The sequence below is a fragment of the Mugil cephalus genome, chromosome 18 (assembly GCF_022458985.1).
Source record: "Mugil cephalus isolate CIBA_MC_2020 chromosome 18, CIBA_Mcephalus_1.1, whole genome shotgun sequence".
NCBI classification, from domain to species: domain Eukaryota; kingdom Metazoa; phylum Chordata; class Actinopteri; order Mugiliformes; family Mugilidae; genus Mugil; species Mugil cephalus.
In genome coordinates this window covers 12,866,671-12,889,517 of record NC_061787.1, presented here as the reverse complement: position 1 = coordinate 12,889,517, position 22,847 = coordinate 12,866,671, and the positions used below count along the sequence as shown (strand labels likewise).

The 22,847-nt window shown below is 42.0% G+C and overlaps 1 protein-coding gene across 2 annotated transcripts in view; it reads left to right on the top strand.

The window, feature by feature from the left end:
• The window catches only part of LOC124995911 (cadherin-18), a 100,010-nt gene that overhangs the window by 66,330 nt on the left and 10,833 nt on the right, over positions 1 to 22,847 (top strand). For both annotated transcript variants that reach the window (XM_047568671.1, XM_047568670.1), the window contains exons 5-10: positions 1,208 to 1,375; positions 2,352 to 2,539; positions 2,733 to 2,986; positions 10,671 to 10,807; positions 13,594 to 13,715; positions 15,418 to 15,535. In XM_047568671.1, coding sequence (XP_047424627.1) covers positions 1,208 to 1,375; positions 2,352 to 2,539; positions 2,733 to 2,986; positions 10,671 to 10,807; positions 13,594 to 13,715; positions 15,418 to 15,535 — 987 coding nt within the window. The remainder of the gene's footprint in view (positions 1 to 1,207; positions 1,376 to 2,351; positions 2,540 to 2,732; positions 2,987 to 10,670; positions 10,808 to 13,593; positions 13,716 to 15,417; positions 15,536 to 22,847) is intronic.

The window sequence follows — 22,847 nt, the reverse complement described above, 5'->3', positions numbered from 1 at the left end:
CTTGTACTAAAAAAATATATACTATTGTTTATTCCCAGAAAAAGTACCTGGAATGATAATACGTATTTCATACGTCGTGCATAGGGTGTGATTTTCGGATGAACAATCCTACTGACAACCAGAACAGATGACTCACATTCACATTAACGCTGCGAATGTGACCACGATCTTAAGCACAACGAGACAAAACCAGACAGGTTTGGGTTCATCTTTCAGACTCGACCCGCGTGAATTGATTACGTATCATTAGTCGTGTGTCTGCCAAAGCAGAAAAGTCAATTTCGCGCCATCATCAACGCCATGCCATTGACTATTGAGGTGTCCCTGCTCCTGGACAACCATTGTGTATTATTGCCGGGTTCACAAGTTCACAAGTCCAACAGTTGCCAGAGGGTCTTGGCTCTGTGGAAAATCCCAGTTTAAAATTAACACTGATACAGCAGGTAGAAAGTATTAAATCAGGCTCGGTGTGGTGATGTGGTTGCTGGAGCTAAGATGGCCAATTAACCCTCTAGCACAGGTATAAACACACACAACAAAACTAATATAGACTAACAGGCATGTTACGGTGGCACACAAACACACACAGACAAATATATGGTCACGACATGAGCCTATTACATTCAATAAATCACCTACCACCCAGGAACTGTTCCTGTTTTTTGTTTGTTTGTTTTTTTTTATTTTTCTTACTATGTTGCAGTTTACCTGTGAGCAGTTTCCCTGTAGTGGGCAGTGGTGCAGTCATATATCACGCAGCTAACATTGTGAAAGTTCACGGCTGTGTTTGCTACGTTATAGTAGTAATAAATATGATAGAGCGCGTGCCTTAGAAAGCTGCATTCCGCCCTGATCCGAGGTTGCATAGTCGCTTTAAATACATTGAAAAGTGGAGAAAGGCTGTCCTTGACAATTAGAGGCCTGGAGAATCAAAGATGAGAGCGCCGCAGTGTTAGTCTTTAAAGGAAAACGCTGGATCTGGTTCATGTGTGTAGCCCGTAACTGAGAGATGTTTTCATGGCAACAGTCTTTTCTTTTTATCCACATTTAAAGCGTGTTTTTTTTTTTTTTGTCCACATGTTCAGCGTCTACTCTCATAACATAGTGTGCTTTTCTTTGTTGTGCTTAGCCGAATGGTTATTTTATTTCACGTCACAAAAACTACACGTGGACACTGTTTTTTTTTTTCTTCTCTCCGCCTGTGCAGGAATCATCAGGACTGCCTTAGCCAACATGGACCGCGAAGCCAGAGAACACTACCCTGTTGTTATCCAAGCCAAAGACATGGCTGGCCAGGTTGGAGGCCTCTCTGGTTCCACCACGATCAACATCACGCTGACAGACGTCAACGACAACCCGCCCCAGTTCCCCCAGAGTACGTGCACGAAGGCAGTAGACCTGACGAATTATAGCATTTGAGATATCGCTTTTCATGCTGTATGAAGTTGCAGATCTATCATAGGGAGAAATTAAATTCAGTTCATAATTTAAAAAGATTGCTTTTGTTGGAATAAAGTACATTACATTTAAGAAACTGGAAGACAGGGAATTGTTTTTGCTAATAACTACCATTAGAAATTTGTTGCTTCTGGACTCTTTTGCTGGTTAACCAGCCGGAAGCCTTATTTATAAAAACACATTCATAAGATATTTTAAAATTATTTTCACACAGTGGAACAAAAGGCCTTATTTGTACATGAAAGAGTAGTATTATTTTTTAAAGTGTATTCTCCGATGTGTCTTATTTTCCTTGAATACTAATCATTTCTAAATAATTTGAATCATATTTTTTTTTTCCGCTATATATCTATCCAGGAATCCTCACTGAGATATATAATGCTTATTTTGTCACTCAGTTGTCTAATACTGCACTCGTATTTCTCATAATTAACAAAATTAGACGAGCATTCATCAAAACCCTCTGTTCTGCACAGGGTCTGGATTTATTTTTTTTTTTTCGTTTTAACGATAAACTTAAGTAATGATAAAGTTGCGACTCGTTGTCTTTGAAAGTGCCTCATCAAGTGTTATCCCCCTTCGGCTCTGATTTTTTCACTTGTGCCGTGGCAGGAAAAAAAAAGAAGAAAAAAAAACTATTTCAAAGCCATCAACATTTTCTGAATAATCGTCTGCCTCAGAGTTTGATCTGCTCCACAGCAGCGCTATCAACCTCGGCTTAGCATTTAATGTCATTTGAAGCACTGCAGAGTGTTTTTAATGACATACCCTCAGGAACAAATGGTGACAAAGGCAAATTGCTTAGCTAAGCCCTTTAAGGAGATGGCAATGTGGGGCAGAGGAGGTTCGGTAATGTGTGTAAAACACTTTCTCTTTTCTTTGTTCATCCACAGAAAATTACCAGCTGTACGTCCCTGAATCAGCTCAAGTCGGGAAAGCGGTGGGGAAGATCAAAGCCAATGATGAGGACCTTGGCATCAATGCAGACATCAAGTACAGCATCATTAACTCAGAGGGAGCCAACATGTTCTCCATATCCACGGACAGAGACACAAGGGAGGGAATCATCAGTCTCAAAAAGGTAAGCTTGTTCTAACTTCATGCTTAAGCACTTCTCCAACTAAAACATGATGACCTAGTAGTGCCGCACGGCCTTGTCTTGATGGTGGATGTATATTCCGTCAGTGTGTGTGTGGACTTGCCGCAAAGTGCCAAACGTGCAGTTTTTAACGAGTATGCTAATCTCACGGCCCTTTGGTGCCTGCTCCCAACAGCCTCTGAACTACGAGAGGAAGAAGACCTACACGCTGCACATCGAGGGGACGAACACACACACGGATCCTCGTTTTTCCTACCTTGGCTCTTTCAAAGACACCGCCACCCTTAAAATCACAGTCGGGGACGTGGACGAGGCCCCCATCTTTTCTATGGATTATTACATACTGGATGTTTACGAGAACGCGTCGAGCGGCACGGAGGTGGGCGCGGTAACGGCCCGGGATCCCGACAGCAGGAATAGTCCTGTCAGGTACGACATTCTGACTTTCTATTGAGGCATGAAGTACTTGCAGATATGTTCGCAAATAATCAAAAGGAGAAAAGCTCTCTCGGCTTATGGTCTTCATGATTTTTTTTTTTTGTTATGAAATATAAGACATTTTCCCTTTTCAAAGGGAGGGTGAAGAGGAGATTGCTAATGTTATGAGGCTTATTTTGAGGCTCAGCAAACGGGCAGCCAATGTAACCCCGACGCACGGTCAAATACTGTTTCCAGATTTTCATTTATTTCTTTTGAAACACACCAGTCTTAGCCAGATGCATTCCCAAGAAATGTGTAAAATGCCTGCTTACCATCTCTGTGTGCGAGAAGCATATGCAAGAACTCTTCTGTTATTAATTCGCCACTTGAGTTGGAGTTTTTATTTATTCGTGTGTTGGGCCTTCAAGTTTACCAGGCAAACTTGCACATTGAGACTATGATATAATTACTGCAACAAAAAAGAAAAAAAGAAAAACACAATATTTTAGATAATGTAGAATAGAATCGTAAAAGGTTATCCTCAGTTTCCACACATTGCCATGCATAACATTATGATCACTGACGGGGGAAATGACCACTATTGTCCATCTTGTGACAATTCAATGTTTTGCTGGGAAACTTTAAGACCTGGAATTTGTGTAGATGTTACTTAGACATGTACCACTCGTACCACTCACCTAGACTAGAGCAGGCGCCCCCACCCCATAGCAATGACACCCCTTGATGGCAGGGTGAATGCACAAACACAGTTTAGGAACAAATCAAAAAAACATGAAGAACAGCACAAGGTGTTCCCAAACTGATTAAGTATCAGTATTGTTCTGGAACGGGCCTGATCCCCTCAGGGACCCAAAGGTCTCCACTAGCAAGACTCTATTCTGGGACACCTTCACAAGGCCAATGTCCATTCTCTGATATGTCACGAGTGTTTTGGAGGCACAAGGGAGACCTACGCAATATTGCGCAGATGGTTATTCGTGATCAGCGTATATGTAAAAACAGCATATGGAACGACCCGACGTTTTGTGTCTCGCACTACCGCTCTCAAAACACAGTTATCCTATGCTACCCTACCTGCTAATCCTCTGCTACATTGAGGATTATTCAGGTGGCTTTAGTGTAAAGCTACATGTTAAGTGGAGGTGCTGTGATGTATTTAATAGCGTTTACAGGAGCTGCATGCATGACGGTGGTGAATCACTGTTGTGTTCCGCTATCGCGATATAGCTGGTCATTTTGTCTGCAAGCTTGTGGAGTCACCTGAGGCAACCTAGCTGCGTGGCACATTTGTATGCACTATAAACACATGCTTGTGTGCTGCTGAAAAAAAGAGATTGATATAAGCCCCAGGCAGCGTGGGCTAATGTTAGGCGCTGGGCTCTGAACAGGTACTGCGTTTCATGACTTCACACTCAAGCGCTGCTCGCGTTAATTTGAATTCTCGCCATAGCCAAGACCTAACTGATGGGTAGCTGCAAACATGATACTCCTTGTGGGGTGAAGTATTGCTAATACTGCCTGTCAATAAGAAGCAATTTCCTGTTGCGGTTACAACGTACTACTGATGTATATATTAGTGGCATGTTATTTGCTGCACAGGCTAGCAGGCTACGAGTCTGATGTAACCCCGGTACGTGGACCAATTGAACCAACTCCAAAGCTCCCAAGAGGTCTGTTTGGTATGCTTTGGCACACAAGCATGTACGTGATGTGGAGGGGAGTGAAAACCTTTGACAGCTGGTGTCAGCGTCAGGCGAGTAGAGTCAAGCATACGAGTTTGTGGCACTCTGAGCACAGCAGTGGAAAAACATGTACCAGCCACTCAGCTTCCACACTGCTCAAGCAAGGTAAATGTTGTCGTGCGGTACTCAAATGTATTTGAGTATATAGTTGGGGGATGTAATGCTCTCACCCACGTACGTACGCCGATTAGGCATAACAATGGACTGAACACCCATGGGTTAAGGAGAGGGGCCTCTGTGGATCAGGTTGGTCAATTTGTTGTATGTTTTTTGAGTTATTCCTGATCCGTTTTTGTGTGTGTGTCTGTGTCTGTGTCAGGCTGCATCCTGCCTCCATCAAGGGGCGCCTGGTCTGGTTTAAGTAGGTGGTACGTGTCTAAGTATGAATGCCAGGTCCAAAAGCTTCCCAGCGGAACATTGCATTGCTACAAGATGGTCAATGCTTCTTACTTTTCCTGTCGTGGGTTTTAATCTTGTGGCTGATCGGTGTGTATATGACTGAAACTCGGTTTGGAAGAACCAGCACAGTACCAGGGAGATGGCAAGGAATTCTTCAGTGTCCGTTTAGTGGATAGAGCTACTTCCTGGAGCTTATATTTACAGTGACTTGCGTCTATGGTGTAGAGTCGATGTATATTGAAGTCACGAACACAGGAGAGGTGAAAACATAAATTTGCAATTACGATGAAATTTAAGGGACATTGTTTGTCACAAAAAACACCGCCGAAGCATTTTTTGACGTTCTATCTTGTACGTGAAGATTGATACTTTGCTTGAACGCGTCCCTCGTAGACACAGACAGAGCACTGGAGAAGCCGCTGTGACTGTGAGGTGCAGTAAGAGCTGCTGCTCAGCTAACACGCTGTTCAAGCTATGGCTTCTGTGTAGACACGGTGTACTAATGTTTAAGGCACAGTGTTTGACTGGGGAAAGCGCAGAAATCCAGTGTCACTACATGTTCCCCTCTGTTGACCACATTTGACAAGGTCTCTTTTGAAGATTCGGTTTAAAATATTTGGTTTAAAACACTGTTTTATAGAAACCATTTTTTATCCTTTTTTCCCCGACTAGACCACATTAGACCATGAGGCTTGTGCATCTACTGTCTTGTGTGTGTAGGAATAAATACCATTTATAACAATTATAGGAAATCTATACACTCTTTAGTCTGCATTTGACAAGTCTGTCTCTTGCAGTTTCTGGTCTGAACTCCAATCTGGATGAGACGAAAATGAGTTTGATGGCCCTATTTGTGTGTTTTTAGGAAAAAAAAGGTTTCAGACATCTTTTTCGTTTTAAAGTCTACTTGTCTAGTCAAAGTACAGGTTCTAAACGTACGGTTTTCAAAGCTCGACTGTTTGACGTGAGTCTAAACTACAGCAAAATCTTTGAAAAAAAAACAAACTTTTGAACCGCATTAATTTAATTAGCATCCTAACACTACCTCGCAACGATAATAAGCTGCACATTTTCCATTTCCTTGACTTTCCACTTCACTCTCAACTGAGAAACTGCCTCTTCAGCCACAGAACCATGTTCTACAGACTCAACATGGCGAACTGTGATAAATAAGCTACAGATGAACACTAATTAGCTTTGTATCCCGAACGCGTATGACTCTCGAGGAAGGAGGATGACGGAGGAGAGAAGAAGAGATGCTGTGGGGCTGTTTGCCTCTTTGCTGTAAAGGAAAACTGTTCATTTGTGATATGTTTGATGTAGTCTGTGCATGTCTGTGAAGGTTCTCGGTCATCATTTTTTAAAACGCCTTTTGGATTAGTCTGTGCGTGCTTCTGAATATGGAGGTCTGGTTAGTAATTAGGTCATATATCAAGAAAGTAAACACGATTATGGAAGTTAAGGGCCTGATTCGAGGGTTTACGGGTTGAAAGGCCCCTTAACATTGGCATTGGTAATTATACAGATATATATAAAAATGTACCTCTTCATGTTTGATTTGTAAAATTGATATCATCAAGTTTTGTACTGATATTGACATCGGCGAGAAACGAGAAAGTGATGTGCATATGAAAGACTTTGCATGCTCTCCTTGTGAGATTCCTTGTCCATTCCTATAGTGCACCGCTTACAGGGATCCCTACATATAAAAGAAGCCAGCAGAAAGCATTCTGATGACATCCACTTGAACCCAGAATGTTAAACAACTGTGCCGCTGCCGCCGCTCGTGTTGGCATGTGAATGTAAAGCACAGCAGGGATCAGTATTTGACTGCCTTTGATCATCCAAAGTCTGCGCGTGCGTGCAATGAAATAAACATGTCACTGAAGTGACATTTTAAAGTTTGAGGAATACTGTGAAATTGACATCTAAATAACCAAACAAGGTCTCTGTGGTTGCTCTCAGATAGTAAAATTAATTATTGCCCAGATACTCAAAAGGACTTCTTTGACTAAGATCTTTTTACCTCCTGGTATAAACAGCAGGGCTGTAGTTAACCGAAGAAAATCTTAGTCAAAACTAATAATCCACTTCCTGTCTGAACAATTCAGTCTGCTGGCAGCACGGCACCGCTAGTGATGTGCGGATCAATACTGAAGTATCGATACTTCATAGCAGGTCTTTATGCTCTGAAATCGATTCTCAAATCAAAATATCGATACTTTCGATACTTCTGTCATCCGAGGTAGTGTAGGAACGAAGTGGAAATTAACTAAACACTTGAGCTGTGGCAACACAACAAACCTTGTGAAGCGACTCGGGTTAAACCACAACACAGAATATGAGGTATTTATGATGAGGAGGACGGAAGAGGAGAGCACAGTGTCAGAATGAAGATGCAAGTTTTCATTTTATAGTAGTTGTCAGTAGTTAAGCAATGATTTACTAAAATGGTCTTATTATTTTACTTATTTCTTTTTTCAGTGTTTGAAACGGCAACTGTGTATGACTGTGTCCTCTGTTTGGTTTTTCTTTTATGGTATTAGCTCAGCTATACAGTAAATGAGGCCACTACCTCAATATATGTCAGAGTTTAAAATAAATAAATGAAATAAATATGATTTGAAATACATTACTTTCTATTTAGGTTTACCAGACACATTAGGGTGTATTTACTCAAAGTATCGATATCGGATCGGTATCGCCGATACCAGCCTGAATTTTACCCCGTATCGGATCTGAAAGGAAATTATCGCTGGGCACCGCGCTTCTGGGTGCTCCTACTGCGGAGTCTTGTGGAAATCCAACCTTAGAGATCAATGTGCATTCTCGTCATTAAAACCACTAATGCAGGAAAATTCACTCGCTCACCTGCCCTGCCAAATGGATTTGCTTAGTTGTTTTGTGTTGCATAGGTTGCAAATGACTGAAACAGCATTTAATAATTTTCTGTACTTTTGACATGGCACAACTGCACTTTTATTTTCTTTTGAAATTTGTGCTATTTGGTGTTAATGGATTTTAATTTGTTATGACGGATAACATTACTTTGTGTTTGTGCAGTACATTTAAAAATGTGTGATTCGTCAGGATTTTTTTTGGGCCAATTGTGTCCGGTGGGCCTTGAAAATTCCCCCTTGTCCAAAGTGAGGAATGGCCAAAAAAAAGTTTGAGAAACGCTGCCACAGGCAGACCAACTTCCTAATACTGCGTAGGTAACAGTTGGGACTCATCAGAGGTTGGACAAGTTGCGCAAATAGTGTTCACATGCAGTCTGCACCTCCCGTTGTTGAAAACTATGGATTAATCCTGGAAGACTGTTGATGAAAGCAAGTGTCCAACCACTGAGAATTTATCTGGAAGAGTGTATACCGACTAACCAATCAATCAGACGACGGGGAGACTGCTACTGCCCGGGGGCGCGCCGTCATGACAAGCAAACCAAGCCAATTGCACGGATTTGAGTGTGAACCGCTACGTGCTCTAGTGTCCCCAGATGCTAGTTATGAGAGGTAAATGGTATTTGACTCATGCTGTCTTGCATTTGTACCTCGGATTAAGCTGGTCTGGGCTAATTGAAGAAAACCAATAAATGGGAGTGTTCCATTGCAGCTATTGCAGTGAGAGCTTTTGTTCTGTTTTTTTTCATACTAAAATTCTTCTACAGTTTTATTTCTTTTGGTTTAGTCGTGATGTCTTATGTTAGAGGTCCGAGGACCCCTAGAACCAAGGATATCTACCGCCCTATTAAACCACTGTATTAACAAATAAACAGATTTTAATAAACTGATGAAATACCAAACAAGATACTCGATTACGCTTCAATTTTAATACATCTGAACATTTTTTCTACATATTTAAATTTTAAATAGCAATCTACTTCTTACAACAGATTTTTAATTTAAAGCCACAGTTTAAGGAATGTTTGGACTGAAAAAAACAAAGATTTTCCTCTACAACGGGCCCTGTAGGGTGACATCTTGTTCTAGTTATCTGCACAAAGGAGAGAATTGCCGCCGACGAAACAACACTAATACAACAGAATGCGCCAGATTTATCACCAGTAGCGGTAATTAACAACAATGAAGTGTTTTTTTCACTGGCATTTCCCTGTAAGCCATAAAGTAATGTGCTTTTCTGCTGCCGACAAAGACTCTCACGTTTACGGCCTTCATGCTTTTATGAGCCTGAATATCAATAAATCATGACAGCATTTCCAGCGTTGGCTGCCGGGTGAACTGGCAATCTGGGATAAAGAAAAAAAAATAAAAAATTGATCATTATTTCCAATAAGTTCAATCCTGACATTTATATTCCTATACCGCCTCCTTCTCTCGTGTCAGTTGGAGGCATTCGACTTAGGGCACATTATGCAGAAGAATAAATGGTGGATTAAAGGTGTAAATAGGCCATTAAAAGATAAATTAAGGAATACACAGTCAATGCTCAGTCAATGCTCATTTTGTGCTTGAACTCATGAGAGGAGCCCATTTCCGCTTTGTATTCCAGCGACTGCTTCACTTCTAGTTTGATAACACTATTGCCGGAAAGACATTACAAGAGTGTAAACATTGGCGGCAGAGCATCGCCTTTTGTCATTGTTAAAATTTGAAAATAATTGCTCTTAACGTACAAATAGGTATTGTGAGAACGCTCTAGTCCGTTTAAAAGTGTCAGGGATTATTGTATTCATGTACCTCAGAGGTGGGACAAAGCTTTGAAAAATCACGTAAGCACACATGCATCCCCTTCGGCTTGAGCTGCTGCTGCACCTCTGTCACAGTTGACTGGTTGTTATTCTCTTAAGGCTTTGTTTTCCGGTTATTCAACCAAATATGACGTAGAAAAATGCAAATAAGCGTTTGTTTCCGATTCCTCAGAAGAATCTGTGCCAGTCGCGAAACGCATCAAGTGATTGTGAGTCATTTAATTGGTTATGGAAAGTACACTAGACACATTAGATTATTATACAACTGCTTTCACAGGAAACTTTATTTAAAAAAAAACGTTTTCTGATCCAGGCTATGTTGGGAGTAGCTCGGTAAAAGCGTTATTAGTTTTTATCATGGGCAATATAAGATCCAGTATTTTTTAAGATTGACCCAGAGGAGCTGTAAATTTGTATAGTCCAGACTATTTTCCCGAGAGTTTGACCATTCTCTTGTTTTATCTCCCTCTTATGAGCTGCCAGTCTTCGTAGAAGTGCAGTACCTGATTGTTCGACGCCTCTCATCAGTATATGCTGATTTTTTTCTTCCATTCTACTGTTTTTTTACAAATTTTTTACACAAGAACAGAACACAACAGAATGTGACCCCGTGGTAATGTTAAAAAGGCGGCAGTTTGAAACACATAAGCCTCTGAATTAATATTTTCTTTTTAGCGTGTTTCATTTTTCATGATGGTTGTATTAATATTGCTTAATGTTGTGCTTCTAACTGGCGTGGATTAAACAGCCACGGAGTCGATGTAATGTGTCTATTTAGCCTCTTAATGATAAGACTGAACTATGGCACCTCATTTTTCTCTAGATACTTCCTGGACAGCAAAGAGGACGGAGTGAGGTACTTCAGAATCGACGAGAGCAGCGGAGTCATACGTACGACGCAGCCTCTGGACAGAGAGGACATGCCCTGGCACAACATTACTGTGATGGCTTCGGAGGTTGGTAGGTACCCAGGTTGCTATTCATAAACTGAGTGTTTGAGTTTGCGACGCATGTGATGCGCCTGTTAAGACACCTGTTTTATGAGTGAGCAGAGGCGAAGTCAGTCACGTTTTTGCTGAGGTTTTCTTCAGTTCGTGTTGGATTCCATCTTAAAACTTTTCCTAGTTTTAGGAAGGTACCGGCACACTCCAAACGTCCAACACCAAAGAAGTACTGTCCATTGCCGTTGCCGTACGTTGATTGTGTCTGAGTCAAAAAGTTTCTTTTGACCACACTGCAAAGACTACAGTCAGCTGACGAACATTCTGCACCTGTGTGAAAGGAAATAACTCTTTATACCTGCAGCTGGCAGTGGTCCGTATGTGCACTTGAAAAGGAGAAAAAAGGAAGAGCAAAGACCGTTTAGGATGCTAGGAAGTGCTACAAATCCTCATGCTGAGCTGGTCCATCCAGCGGCTAACCGTCGCCTAGCTTTAAAAGTGATAAAAGAAATCTAATTTATTTTAGTCTGTATAAAGTTTATGGCTTTGTAAAAGGTAACAAAGCAGATGGGAAGGTGCAAACACACACTTCTCATCCTGAACTGAACCGCAGTCAACACATGAAACGCTGTAAAGCAGTCGGCCGCAAGAGGAGGTTGGTAGATCGATCTTTCATTCCACACTCGCTTTCTCTGGCCTCCAGCTAATCGTAGACATTATAAATCAGAATTGCATTCAAATCATGGGTGACTGTGGCTTGAGCCTGCTCCATGACAGCATGATTAAAAAAGCAGGAACGAGTGTACGGTTTAGCTCGAACCAGAGATTTATATTTATTTATTTATTTCCAACATTACTGCCACCAGATAAGTAGACGCCCTGAGGGGATCATATTGTTGACAGCAGTCTAGGTTCAAATTCATAGAGGGTAAAATTGGAGTCAAAATCAATATCAACAAAAGAAAGTTTCCATAAAGAGAAATGAGTACATGGATCTGCACTGCACCTTCTTTATACCGACATCTAAAACGACGGGTGTTAAAGAAGAAAAAAGTGCTGCTCCAGGACTTGCGATGTGCAAATTATGTAATAACAGCTGCCTTCTTTTTTTGGATTCTGCCACAACATCCTATTCTCCTTTAATGACTAAACAAAACTCAGTTGTTAAGAAGTTAAACTTTCTAACCCATTCCATGAGTTAAACAGAAAAATTAGCACCGTATAATCTACACATCGACACGTGTGAGCGTCTCGTTTTCAGCACAGCGTGATTTAAATAAGACAATTAACAGCACAGAAGAACCATCGCTAACTGTATTTAAGAACAGCTCAATGCCAAGTCTCTTTATAATTAAATTCACAAAGTCTGAAGAAAACAAGGATGAAGGATACCATTTACATAATGATTGGATTGTATTCTGATAGGTGCATGTGTATTTTCATCATAATTAAGTACAAAATTAAATTAGTCCCAATTGTTTCAATGTCCTTTTCTATTCTGAAAATTAATTAAATCAATACAGCCCCTTCCAACTCCATGAACTGCTATCACGTAACTTGGGTAATTTGTAATCACAATTAAGCAAATCTCTCCCCAACCAACAGGGGGGCTGCATGCTAATGTTTCTTTATCTCTTCCCCTTCTCTTTAGCATTCAAGGAAAGAGTTACATGCAGAGCCACTGTCAAAAGGCAGAATGATAAATTTTTACCTCTCTGAATGAGCAAGGACACACTGTGTCATAGAGAGAGACAAAGCACCCAACGCAGCTGGGAAAATGATCCCGCAGAGATGTTATCCTGCTTTCTAATGGCCAGAAGGAGTAGACAGACTCTCCACAGTGAGCAAGTAAATTAGAGATGATTGAATTTCTTTGTCCGTGGATTATCACAGTATTATTATTACTGGATTATCATGGATTATCACAGTACCCGACATCTAAAAAACATGGTGGGTACAATGTCAGACCTTCATAAGGTGCTAAAAAAAAAAAAATCTGGTACGTATAGCATCCTAAAGCACAAGATAAAGTAAGTGCAAATCTTGAGTCATAAATTTAATTTAAGGACTCGTGCACCTGTGTGACTTTCTTTTTTTTTTTTTTTTTTTTTTTAGGTTAGCCAAAGGTTCTGCAGAGCATGCAGTCTATTTTTTTGCACTGTAAAGTATACACACACCTGGATGCTAACCAGTGATAATTTTCTTCTGCCAGGAGCAAAGGTGTCGAGGGTTAAATACCTACATTAGTTTAATATTCCAATAATGAATTGAAAGCAGTACCTTAATGGGCCAGTGTAGCCTTTGTTCATTATTAATGTTGTTTCAGAAAATCCCCAAACAAAAGCCGACGTCTCTTGACTGATGGAACTTTAACATCCATATTGGTGTCCATAGCATGGCAGAGAGTCCACAGTATCTTTATTGAGATATATTACATATTTCAGTAAAGAAAAAGATAATTCAGGCATGTTTTGTTTTTTAAACAGCAGAGGTTTTACTTGATAGCTGAGTTGCATGCGGAAGGGCCAGGTGATGTACTGTATTACAATTGAGAGCACCAACTGAGACAAAATAAAGCCACGCAAAACACAATCAGGTTAACATTAATGAACAAAATTGCTTTCTACCACGCTGCATCCCTCTGTGCTTTTATGATGGCAAAACCGAAGACTAAACCTATAAACAGTCTAACAAGAGGAGCACAGTGTGCCCCACTTTGGCGTCGCAGCAATGAATGTTTTATTTCGCTATTAAGGTTTGCATTTGGCATTCATTTTCTTTGTCCTCCTTCTCCTCCTGCCCCAGACAACCCCAGCCTTCTCAATCACGTTCCTGTTACCATCCAGGTCCTGGACGTGAACGACAATCCGCCAGAAATAGCAACCAACGAGGAAGTCATTGTGTGTGAGAGCATAGGGCCAGGGCAGGTGAGTGTCTGAGAGTCACCTGGAAAGGCACTCAACGCATATTTCTGTTTTTCTCTTTGTCTCCGTGCTCGTGCACATCCAAAACATCCTTCACGTCAAAAACACCTCACAAAGTAAGTGCTGAGAGCTGTCCATTAACCACAGTCATTTCCCTGACTACATGCACTCTTGCATTGAACTATTGTTTCCCTCAGCAGTTTGAGTTGCTCAGTAAGAGCCGAGCGGTAGGCGCCTGTGAAGGAACTAGAGAGAGCTGCTTAATCATCCCTCATTCAAAATGAGTATCTCAGCAGCAAACCATGACGGCTCTAAATCGAAGCTCATTCCAATTTGCTCTCAGTAGTCTTTGATTCATTCAAATTAAGAAGGTTTTTGAGATATAGAGCAATCAGCAGCATGGAAATGGCTGAAAGTGTGGTTCGGCAAAAGATGATGGAGTAAAGACTGGGAAGTCCTAACTAAATACATTTTTAATAGTTTCACGCTGGTGGGAGAAAACTTTAAATAGAAGTTTGTATTGAATTTGAATTAAGGTTACAATGTAGCCTCAAGATTCTTGGCCCCAGAAGATTAAATGGAAAGAATTACAATGCATTGGATGTGACAGTGGTACACCGCAATGTATGTGAAAGAACATATCTACTCATTTATGTTTTAGAATCTATTTGAATTTCAATTATTCCACCACTGCTATGGAGAACTTTCTGTGCATGGCAGGCATCAGGGTCGTCAGTCTGAGTGGTCTGACTCTTGGAACTGAAGGTTGTAGTATTACAAAAACACTGGTGTGATGACAGCAAATGGGTTCCTAATACAGCCACGGTGCTGCACTGGTGTATCACTTGAAATTGTGAATTACAGATATAATGCATTAATAAACCATTGGTAACCATACTACTATATCGTCGAGCACACGGATGTCTAAATATATTCAAGCAAAATTTACCAAACACGTTATTTTCATGATTACACTGTGGCATAGGCATTTCAAGCTAACAGCCACTTGTGTTACTTTCTTGTTTCCAAACATCCCATTATCCACATTATCCAGTCACACTGATGCAAAACCAAAACTTAACACTGAGACCATTACTGAAACGGAGATGCTCTCCTCACTCACCTTACCAATAACGGCATCAACAAAAGTAAACCCAATCATGTACGAACCACCGCTCGGTCAAACAAAGAGTCTTGACCAAATACACCAGGAACACAACAATGCCCCAAATCTCACACTGAAGAGTAGAACTTCCAATGGTGACAGAGGCTATCGGCTCATTTTCCCTCTCAGTGCCACCTCCCTCCTCTCTCTCGCTGTGTCTTTTACCAATTAAGGGTAGCAATCTGACAAAAGTGGCAGTAAGGGTGCCCTGGGAGCACCCTTGTCATTGTTAGATGTCAGCCCCCCCCCCCGGCCCAAGCCAAAAGCTCTCAAATCCAAGTGTGACAACCAGACACTGTCCTTCAGGGACCGTACACAGGTAGAGGAGGAAATGTTACACCGCCATTTGGCTGTAGGTCAGAGGAACCTCTGACTTTGACGAATTATGATAAACAAATCACGGGACATGCTTCAGAGGCTAAATCAGCTCCTTGTCCCGCTTGTAATTAGAGTGCACAATTCTAAATGGCGCCGGGGCTAATTAAATGTTGCATGTGTTGCCTCTGGAAGGCAATTTACGACGTGTCTTCCGAACAACAGGTGATCCAGACTGTCACAGCAGTGGATAAGGATGACTTTGCCAATGGACAGAGGTTTTCCTTTGCTCTGCCGAGCCAGCTACCACTTAATCCCAACTTCACCCTGAAGGACAATGAAGGTAATTAAAGTGATCAATATGTTTGTTTGCATTTCTTAGGAGCATTGCACTGTGTCTACAGAATTATCCTCATTGCTCCCATTCTCAGATCCAATAAGCTGCACTGATTTCCTCATACCTTGGAGGTGCAATAAAAGTATGCTGTCTGTCAATGGGGTATGGCAACCATTCGAAGATACGAATGCCACTGGGGGGAAAACACAAGAGTCAGAGAGGTTCAGCTTGTTTGCGCATTGTGTTGTCAAATGGATTACCCGCTCATGCCCACCTCTCGTTCCACCCCCTGCGTGCATTATTTTGTTCCGGCTTAGGGCCAACAGCGGGTGTTGCCATGGCAACCGTTTCAACCTCAGGTGAATACCCGGTCCACGGTTGGTCTGCAATCACAGGGCTTTTTTTTTTTTTTTCAAAAGCTCTCAGCGAGAAGATCTCACAGATGCCCACTGAGAAGGGGAGTTCACAGCACTCCAGATGAATCTCTGCGCCGGAGAGTGGCATAAAAACAGACAGGAAGATAGCATGAGAGAGATTAAAAAAAAAAAATCAATGTAATAACAGAAGATAAGTCTGCTTAGCCGTCGGCCCAGTTGCTTCCAATCCCGAGCGCTCCCTTGCCTACTTCAGCATTCATTTAAGTAGCACTAAGAGATATTACTCAGACCCCACCCACCTCCACTCCTAAGGGACAGATGAATCTAACAAGCCAAATATTTGTGGCAGGCATTAAGCACCTACGGACAACATTTGATGACGATGTAATATGGTATAGATAGATATTTTTGGCACTGGTTTCTTTCAGTTTTATACTTAAGCAACTCAGAGCAGGTTGAAAGTCAACTACTGAACTTCCGAGAAGTTACTGTTCCATGTTTTCATGCTCAAATCATTCATCAATCATTAATCATTCTTGAATTATATCCGTTATAGTCTGTTGCAGAATTCCACCAAGGATCCAATCATTTTACCAATCAAAAATCCATAGAAAAAAAAAAGAAACTCCATATCAAAGGACTCACAGTTGTGTGTAAATCCCTCAGTCACACTTAGCCTGGTTTTATCCCAACTATTTGAGAACCGGTATTTTGGCATCTTCTCACGCGTGACAATATGTTGTATGTGAAACGGCTTTTCTTTTTTATCTTTGTCACGTTGTTACTCTGGGGTATTACCGAGAAACACACCAAGGTACACCTCCGCTGCTGCATGCGAACAGCTCTTGCTGATTTGCCATATGCCGCGTTAAGGGATGACAGTGAGGGAAGATAACAAAAGGAACAACAACAAGCTGCTGCTGTTGTTTTCTCTAGATCCGCATTGTTCTTTCTGGATAGTGTTGCCTGCAAGGTAATGCAGTTGTGTACTGAAACTTGGGATCGACTGTTTCATTCATTCATCGACTTTATGATAACGGCAGCTTTTTTTTTGGTCTTCTGGGTCTTGTGAGACAAACTTGGTTTAGATGAAAGACTGTAGCCAGAGCAACTCAAAGCTCATCTTGGATCAGGGAAGTCAAGGGATCCTCCTGTAGCCTCGTGGCAAGGTATGTCACTGGGGATGGGGTGGACGGCATCCGCTTAGTGGCTTTAATACTCTAAATGCACAACCATTTAAAAAACATTTTCCACTCTTGCAAAGTCTCCCTCTCAAAAGTTTTATTGCGGCGGAACCATCTGCAGCAAAATATTCCCAAAGCATTCAGTAAGGGAGTCCTTATTACTTGAACTTTTTTTTTTTTTTTTTTTTGGTTCACGCTGTTTCTGTAATGGTTCTTTTCAATTCGGGTTTAAGCTCCTACTGCTCACCATCCCACAGGCTCATGTTTTTAATTCTCAGGCTAGATCTGTGATATAATCCCATGTGGCATGGGCGAACTGCGTTTTATGACATGCAAATAGAAAACTGTTCATTCTTTAATTTGTTATTTAATTTTTTACATTGTACATGGTAGAAGTCGTGCTCTTTAGAAGTTTCAGCAGCTGATTCCACAGTGTTCTGACAGTCGTGTTAGCAGGGGAGTGGCATTTGAACAACCATTCTAACCTACAGGGATCTTTGTAGTTCACTTACCTTTTCAACAGGAAGTCTTCCCAAGACTGTTTTGATTCGGTGAAACCACTTATACAGTTAGTTGAACAGAGGACAGAAAGGGAGCAGCTCAACAAAGCCTACAGCTTGTTCTTCACTGGAGCAGCTAAGTGCCTTTCTGTTCACTTCCAGACAAAGAAAATGCTTCAAAAAACAAAAACTCAAGTGAACAACCATCATATTAGTGTCTAGCATCAAGCATACGTTTTGCTTCTGATGGTTTTTTCATGCTACGGATTGCCATCCACCTCGAATGATTCACTTTTTTTCCTCTCTAAATTCTTTTATCGTCTGCATAAACCTTTACTGTGAAACGTTGAAGCTGCAACTCCCACAGTTCGTGCAGCTGCAGCCGTCTGCAGTCACCTGGAGTCTGCATTTGCACTTGAACTGTAAAGGTGCACACAGATCATGCGTTTTTTTTTTTTTTTCACCGCGTTAGAAGCTACGTGCTGGGAGAGAGAAATACAGAGAGAGAGGCACAATGCGGCGTGCTGTTGACTCCCGGGCCTGATAATTAAAGTAAGCTCTTCACACTCAAAGCAGCTTCTTTCATTGCTGTTGTAGCAGACCAACAGTTGGTAGCTGCTCCGTGCCAAGGCCTAATACCTCCCTCTGTTGTTGTGCGACTGACAAAAATCCTTCTCAGTCACTCACACGACTAACTCTCCGATGACCTCCTTTCCCTCCTCCGCATTTACAGTTTGCTCACAGCAGATCCTTCAGGCGCTTGGATTTCTTGTGCCCGTGTGCCGTTTGTTTTTCCACAAAGAAAAACATCATTAAGTCTGGGGCACTGATATGTTTAATGAAGAGGCAATTTCATTGGTGACGGAGAATTCAACGATCACAGCCTCTTAAAGGACTCATTAACAGAAGTGTTATGGCCTTTTCAGGAATCTTCTTACTGTAGTGAGACGTATCTGATTTTGCTGCCGATCTTGTTGCCGTTGGTCCTTTTCATCCCCTCCATAAGATCTTTTTCGTGAAATCAGATCAGCATAGCGGCTCTGTGTTGATTTTTCTGCCAAAAAAAAAAAAAAAAGAGAAAGAAAGCACAGACACAGATTCAGTATAAGATTTAGATCAAGGCCTTTTTCTTCCTGTGGAATTGCAGTCTTTGTGTGCTCGTATGAAGTCAGGCTGCCTTAGACAGAGTTGTCATGCAGAAATGTTGATCCGATTAAAGCTCCGGATGCGCTACAATAGCTGCAGGTCAGACCCCTGCAACATATTAGAAACTATTAAAGCTGAAAAACAAGGGGAGGACGCTTCTGCTCAGCTGCTCCGGGAAAGCACTTTGTGACAGACCTGCACTGTTAAAAGCACTTTAAATACATTCAACTTGACTATATCTACTGTACAGTAACTGAAGAGTGAATGCCTCTCTGATCTTGTGAGCTGTCACATTGCGATGACATTTTCTTCTAAAAAGCCAGCAATTATACTGTGATCCCAAAATAACCCGCACACTTAAATAGATCAGTTGATTTCCGAAGGCATCTCTTTCCAGTCTGCATACAGAAGACCTTATAATATTACAGCTAATCAGCTGTGTTGAAAGAAGCGCTGCCAAGCCATTGATATGTGGGACTTTTAATTAGCTTTTATGCCATTCACACATCACTTGCAATGGGTGTTAGACTTCCAGGTTCCCAAACACCTATTATCTGCTGAAACAGCGTGATTTATGTAGAGGGCAGAGCAGTCTGTCACATGCGGGCTTTATTAAAACTTGCGCAGCAAACAGATGAAAATTGTCACAGTCGCGTTTCGGAGGATTTGATTAGGCTTCACATTGTTCAATCAAAGTTTTGAATTTCCCCTAATTGCTCTGTGTTTATGATTACGGAGGAAGCTGTTTGGAAATTAAACGCTGTTATGAATGAGCTTTACATGTGCGCGGGAAGGCTTCCGCATCTGCGTCGGAGCCGTAAGCCCATTTGTTCCTGTGCGGGCGAGGAACGCTACAGTGTCGCAGAGTCCCTTTCGACTGCTACTGCAAAAGTGCACGGACCAAATGCAACCCTTAAATACAACCTGATGTCGGGATGATTAAGCTCAAGCCAGTGAGGGAACAGGAACAGTTTTCTTAAAAGCAACACACATGGCTATCTGTTTTTGTCTGCCGGGCATGTTGTGTCTAGTTAAGCCTTACTGAGTCAAGCTAATCCTTATTGAATATAGGCGCTGCTTTGAAAAAGGGTGATAGAACGTATGTCTTTTGATGTGTTGTTAGTCCTCATGAAAGGCATTTTTTTTTCTACGCAAAACGGCATTAGCGTCGGAACAAAGCCGACGATTTGTCAATCAGGCCGCCTATATGTGTTGTCGATGTACTATTCTGTTTGGTACAGTTAGGTTCGGGTTGTTTACTGTTGGCCAGGCATGCTAATCCAGTTAGCCTGATAAGGATAGTACAGTGGTGGACGGTATCCCTGGTGAATGCAAGGAAGTGCGGATCCGTTGTCCTTATTCATATATAGTCTATTGTTCACACCCAGTCTGCTGTGGACCTGGCCCATCTGCCATATTTTAATTTTTCATGGTCCTTGAGGCAAACAGTTAAACCTCCCCTGGTATAGCACGTGTAAATGGAAAGTCAAAGCGTGTAAGCGCAACCGCATTGCTTCGACGGATGTCTTTTTAAATACTTTATTTTAACAATGACTTTTTTCATTATTTTTTTTTTTTTTTTTTCATTCTGGAACGTATAGGGAACTTATCACATGTAACCACTCTTCACCCTATAGGACATCTCCACATTCTGTCTTTCCATAGAAGCTCCACAACATCCTTGATCTCTGAACCTTCTCATATACAAATTAACCGGAGTGAGAATAATGCTACACAGCAGCATTCAGTGTAAACTGTGAGAGTGTCACAGTCTGTGACTAAACGGTCAGGTTTGACTCCTGTACCAACTATTTGGTTTTGACATAACTGACACATTTCAGATAGTTCTTAAAACGGGTCTAGTGTCCACAGCAGACGTCTTGACAAAACTGTCTTGTTAAACATTGACCTGTTGGGTAATTATTGGTGTTGGTGATGGTGCAAAATACATGCCTGTTGAACCTGCTGGGGATGGCTGCTACCATCTAGGAGTGTCATTGCTATGAGATGGGGGTGCCTGGTCCGGTCCAGGTGGGTGGTGCATGACTAAGTAACATCCACACAAATGCATTGTTACAAAATGGTCAATTTTGTTCACCTCCAAGGTATATATCTCTGGCTACATTTACTTGTCTGTAGAAACACAATGCAGAAAGTTCAACCCGAAAATAGTGGCGCCACAGCACTGTATGCACGATACGATCCAAGTGGCAACTGGAGGGAAGCATTGTGCCGAATCCCATCGGCGGCACCTACACACACCCACCAAGGTTCACAAGGAATCCAGCTAAGTGCATGTGTGGGCAAGTGTGAAGTCTGCAGAGATGTGGTTGCGACTCGTGCGTCTCTTGTTGATTTATTTTTGGTTTGCTTCTTTTTCTTTTTTCACTCACACCCTTCACATGTTCTGCAGATATTAGAAAGACATTTCCATCTTAAATGCATTTTAAATACCATGAATATACATACTGTTGTTCATTTTTTATTAGATGTTACAGCAATACGTTTCCGTATATGATTGCCTCCACAGTGCTCGAGGGGAAATGCAGAGCTTTAAAAGGCTTCAGCGCGGCACATTAAGATGAGTTTTGACCGTCAGTGAGTGTTTAAAAACTAACCCAGAGATCATATCTATATATCATATGTTTCCAATTTAACACGCCTATCAGTGTCTTTTTTCTTTTTTTTTCCCAAGCTTAACATCTTCAAATGGCGATGCATGAATGCATAAGTGACAGAAAAGTTACGCAAGCGATACTTCTCGTCGTGTTAACGCTCTCAGGAAAAGTGAAAAAATGAGGCCATTTGCCTGTTAGTGGCTCATGCTCTGACTCCGGCTTAACAAACTCGGTGCAGGGAGGAGTTCCACAGGACTGCAGTGCCGGTCATATGAATGTCTTTGTGATTTATTTTTCCGACGCTAGAAAAGGGCAGGCAGCTTGTCTTGAAAGTACATTTTCTCTTAGTTCCCACTCGTGCAGGTGATGTGACGTAGCGAGAGCAGTTAGACCGACCGCGCTAACTCGCGCAGCCTCTCCTGTTACGTGGATGCAGCGCGGATGCAGATGGCCCGTCTCGCTGCGGCGTTAATCGACAAGCACGCGGCTCTCCTCCAACCCGCCCGCGACGAGAGCCTGTTTAATGTGAAATTAGCATGAGATAATTGATGTGAACTTCCTCGCTGCGGCCCGTACAAGGACCTGTGCTGCTGCGGTGTTGTGCCTGGGTGTAAATGATGTGGCGGCAAACATCACGTACACAGACCTCGTGGGTCTCTCCCTTCCTCCATCTTCACTACTCCATCTCTTTGGCTAACACACAAACACACACTCCCCCTCCATTCACTCACCGCACCTCCTCCCCATCTCTCCCCATCTCCCTTCATTGTTATTTGCATCTCTCACCCCCCCTTCCTCCCCCCAACCCCCCTCTCCCCCCACCCATCTGCCTGCTGATACGCTGATACCGCGAGACTGACTTAATAAAGCTTGAAGTACGTGTTGTCATTCCAACTGTCGATCATTATAATTATTCATAGATGGAGCAGAGATTGGAGTGGGAGGCGAGGTCTCAGAGCAGCACCGCTATAGTACGGAGGTGTTTTTGCAGCGTGGAAAGGAAATGTTGCCCCGTGTGCACGACTGAGCATTTTCAGAACTTGAGATATTGCGTGAATGCGTATCAGCATGCGGCGTGTCATCTGCGGGTTTCTTGTTAGTCATGTGAGGTCCAAGTTATTCATCCAGGTACCTGAATCAGCCAGGCGTGTAGTTAAAATGAGCAGGGATGATCGGGTACCTAGAGCTTTACAAGCAAGTTTTATTTATTATCAAACGATGATTACTCTTTATTCCTCATTCACCTACTAAATTTACTTCCAGCTTTGTGCTCTAACAGCCTGTGATTTTACTACATTGTCTGTTAAACGTATCCTTGTCAGTATCGTCTGAGATCCTCATGTTCTTCTGTGCAGATTAGCTAATGCACCAGTAAGCATGGTATGTCATGCACTGATCAGGCATAACATTAAAACCACTGACAGGAGAAGTGAATAACATTGGCCATCTTGTGACAGTACAATGTTCTGCTGGGAAACTTTTGGACCTGGCAT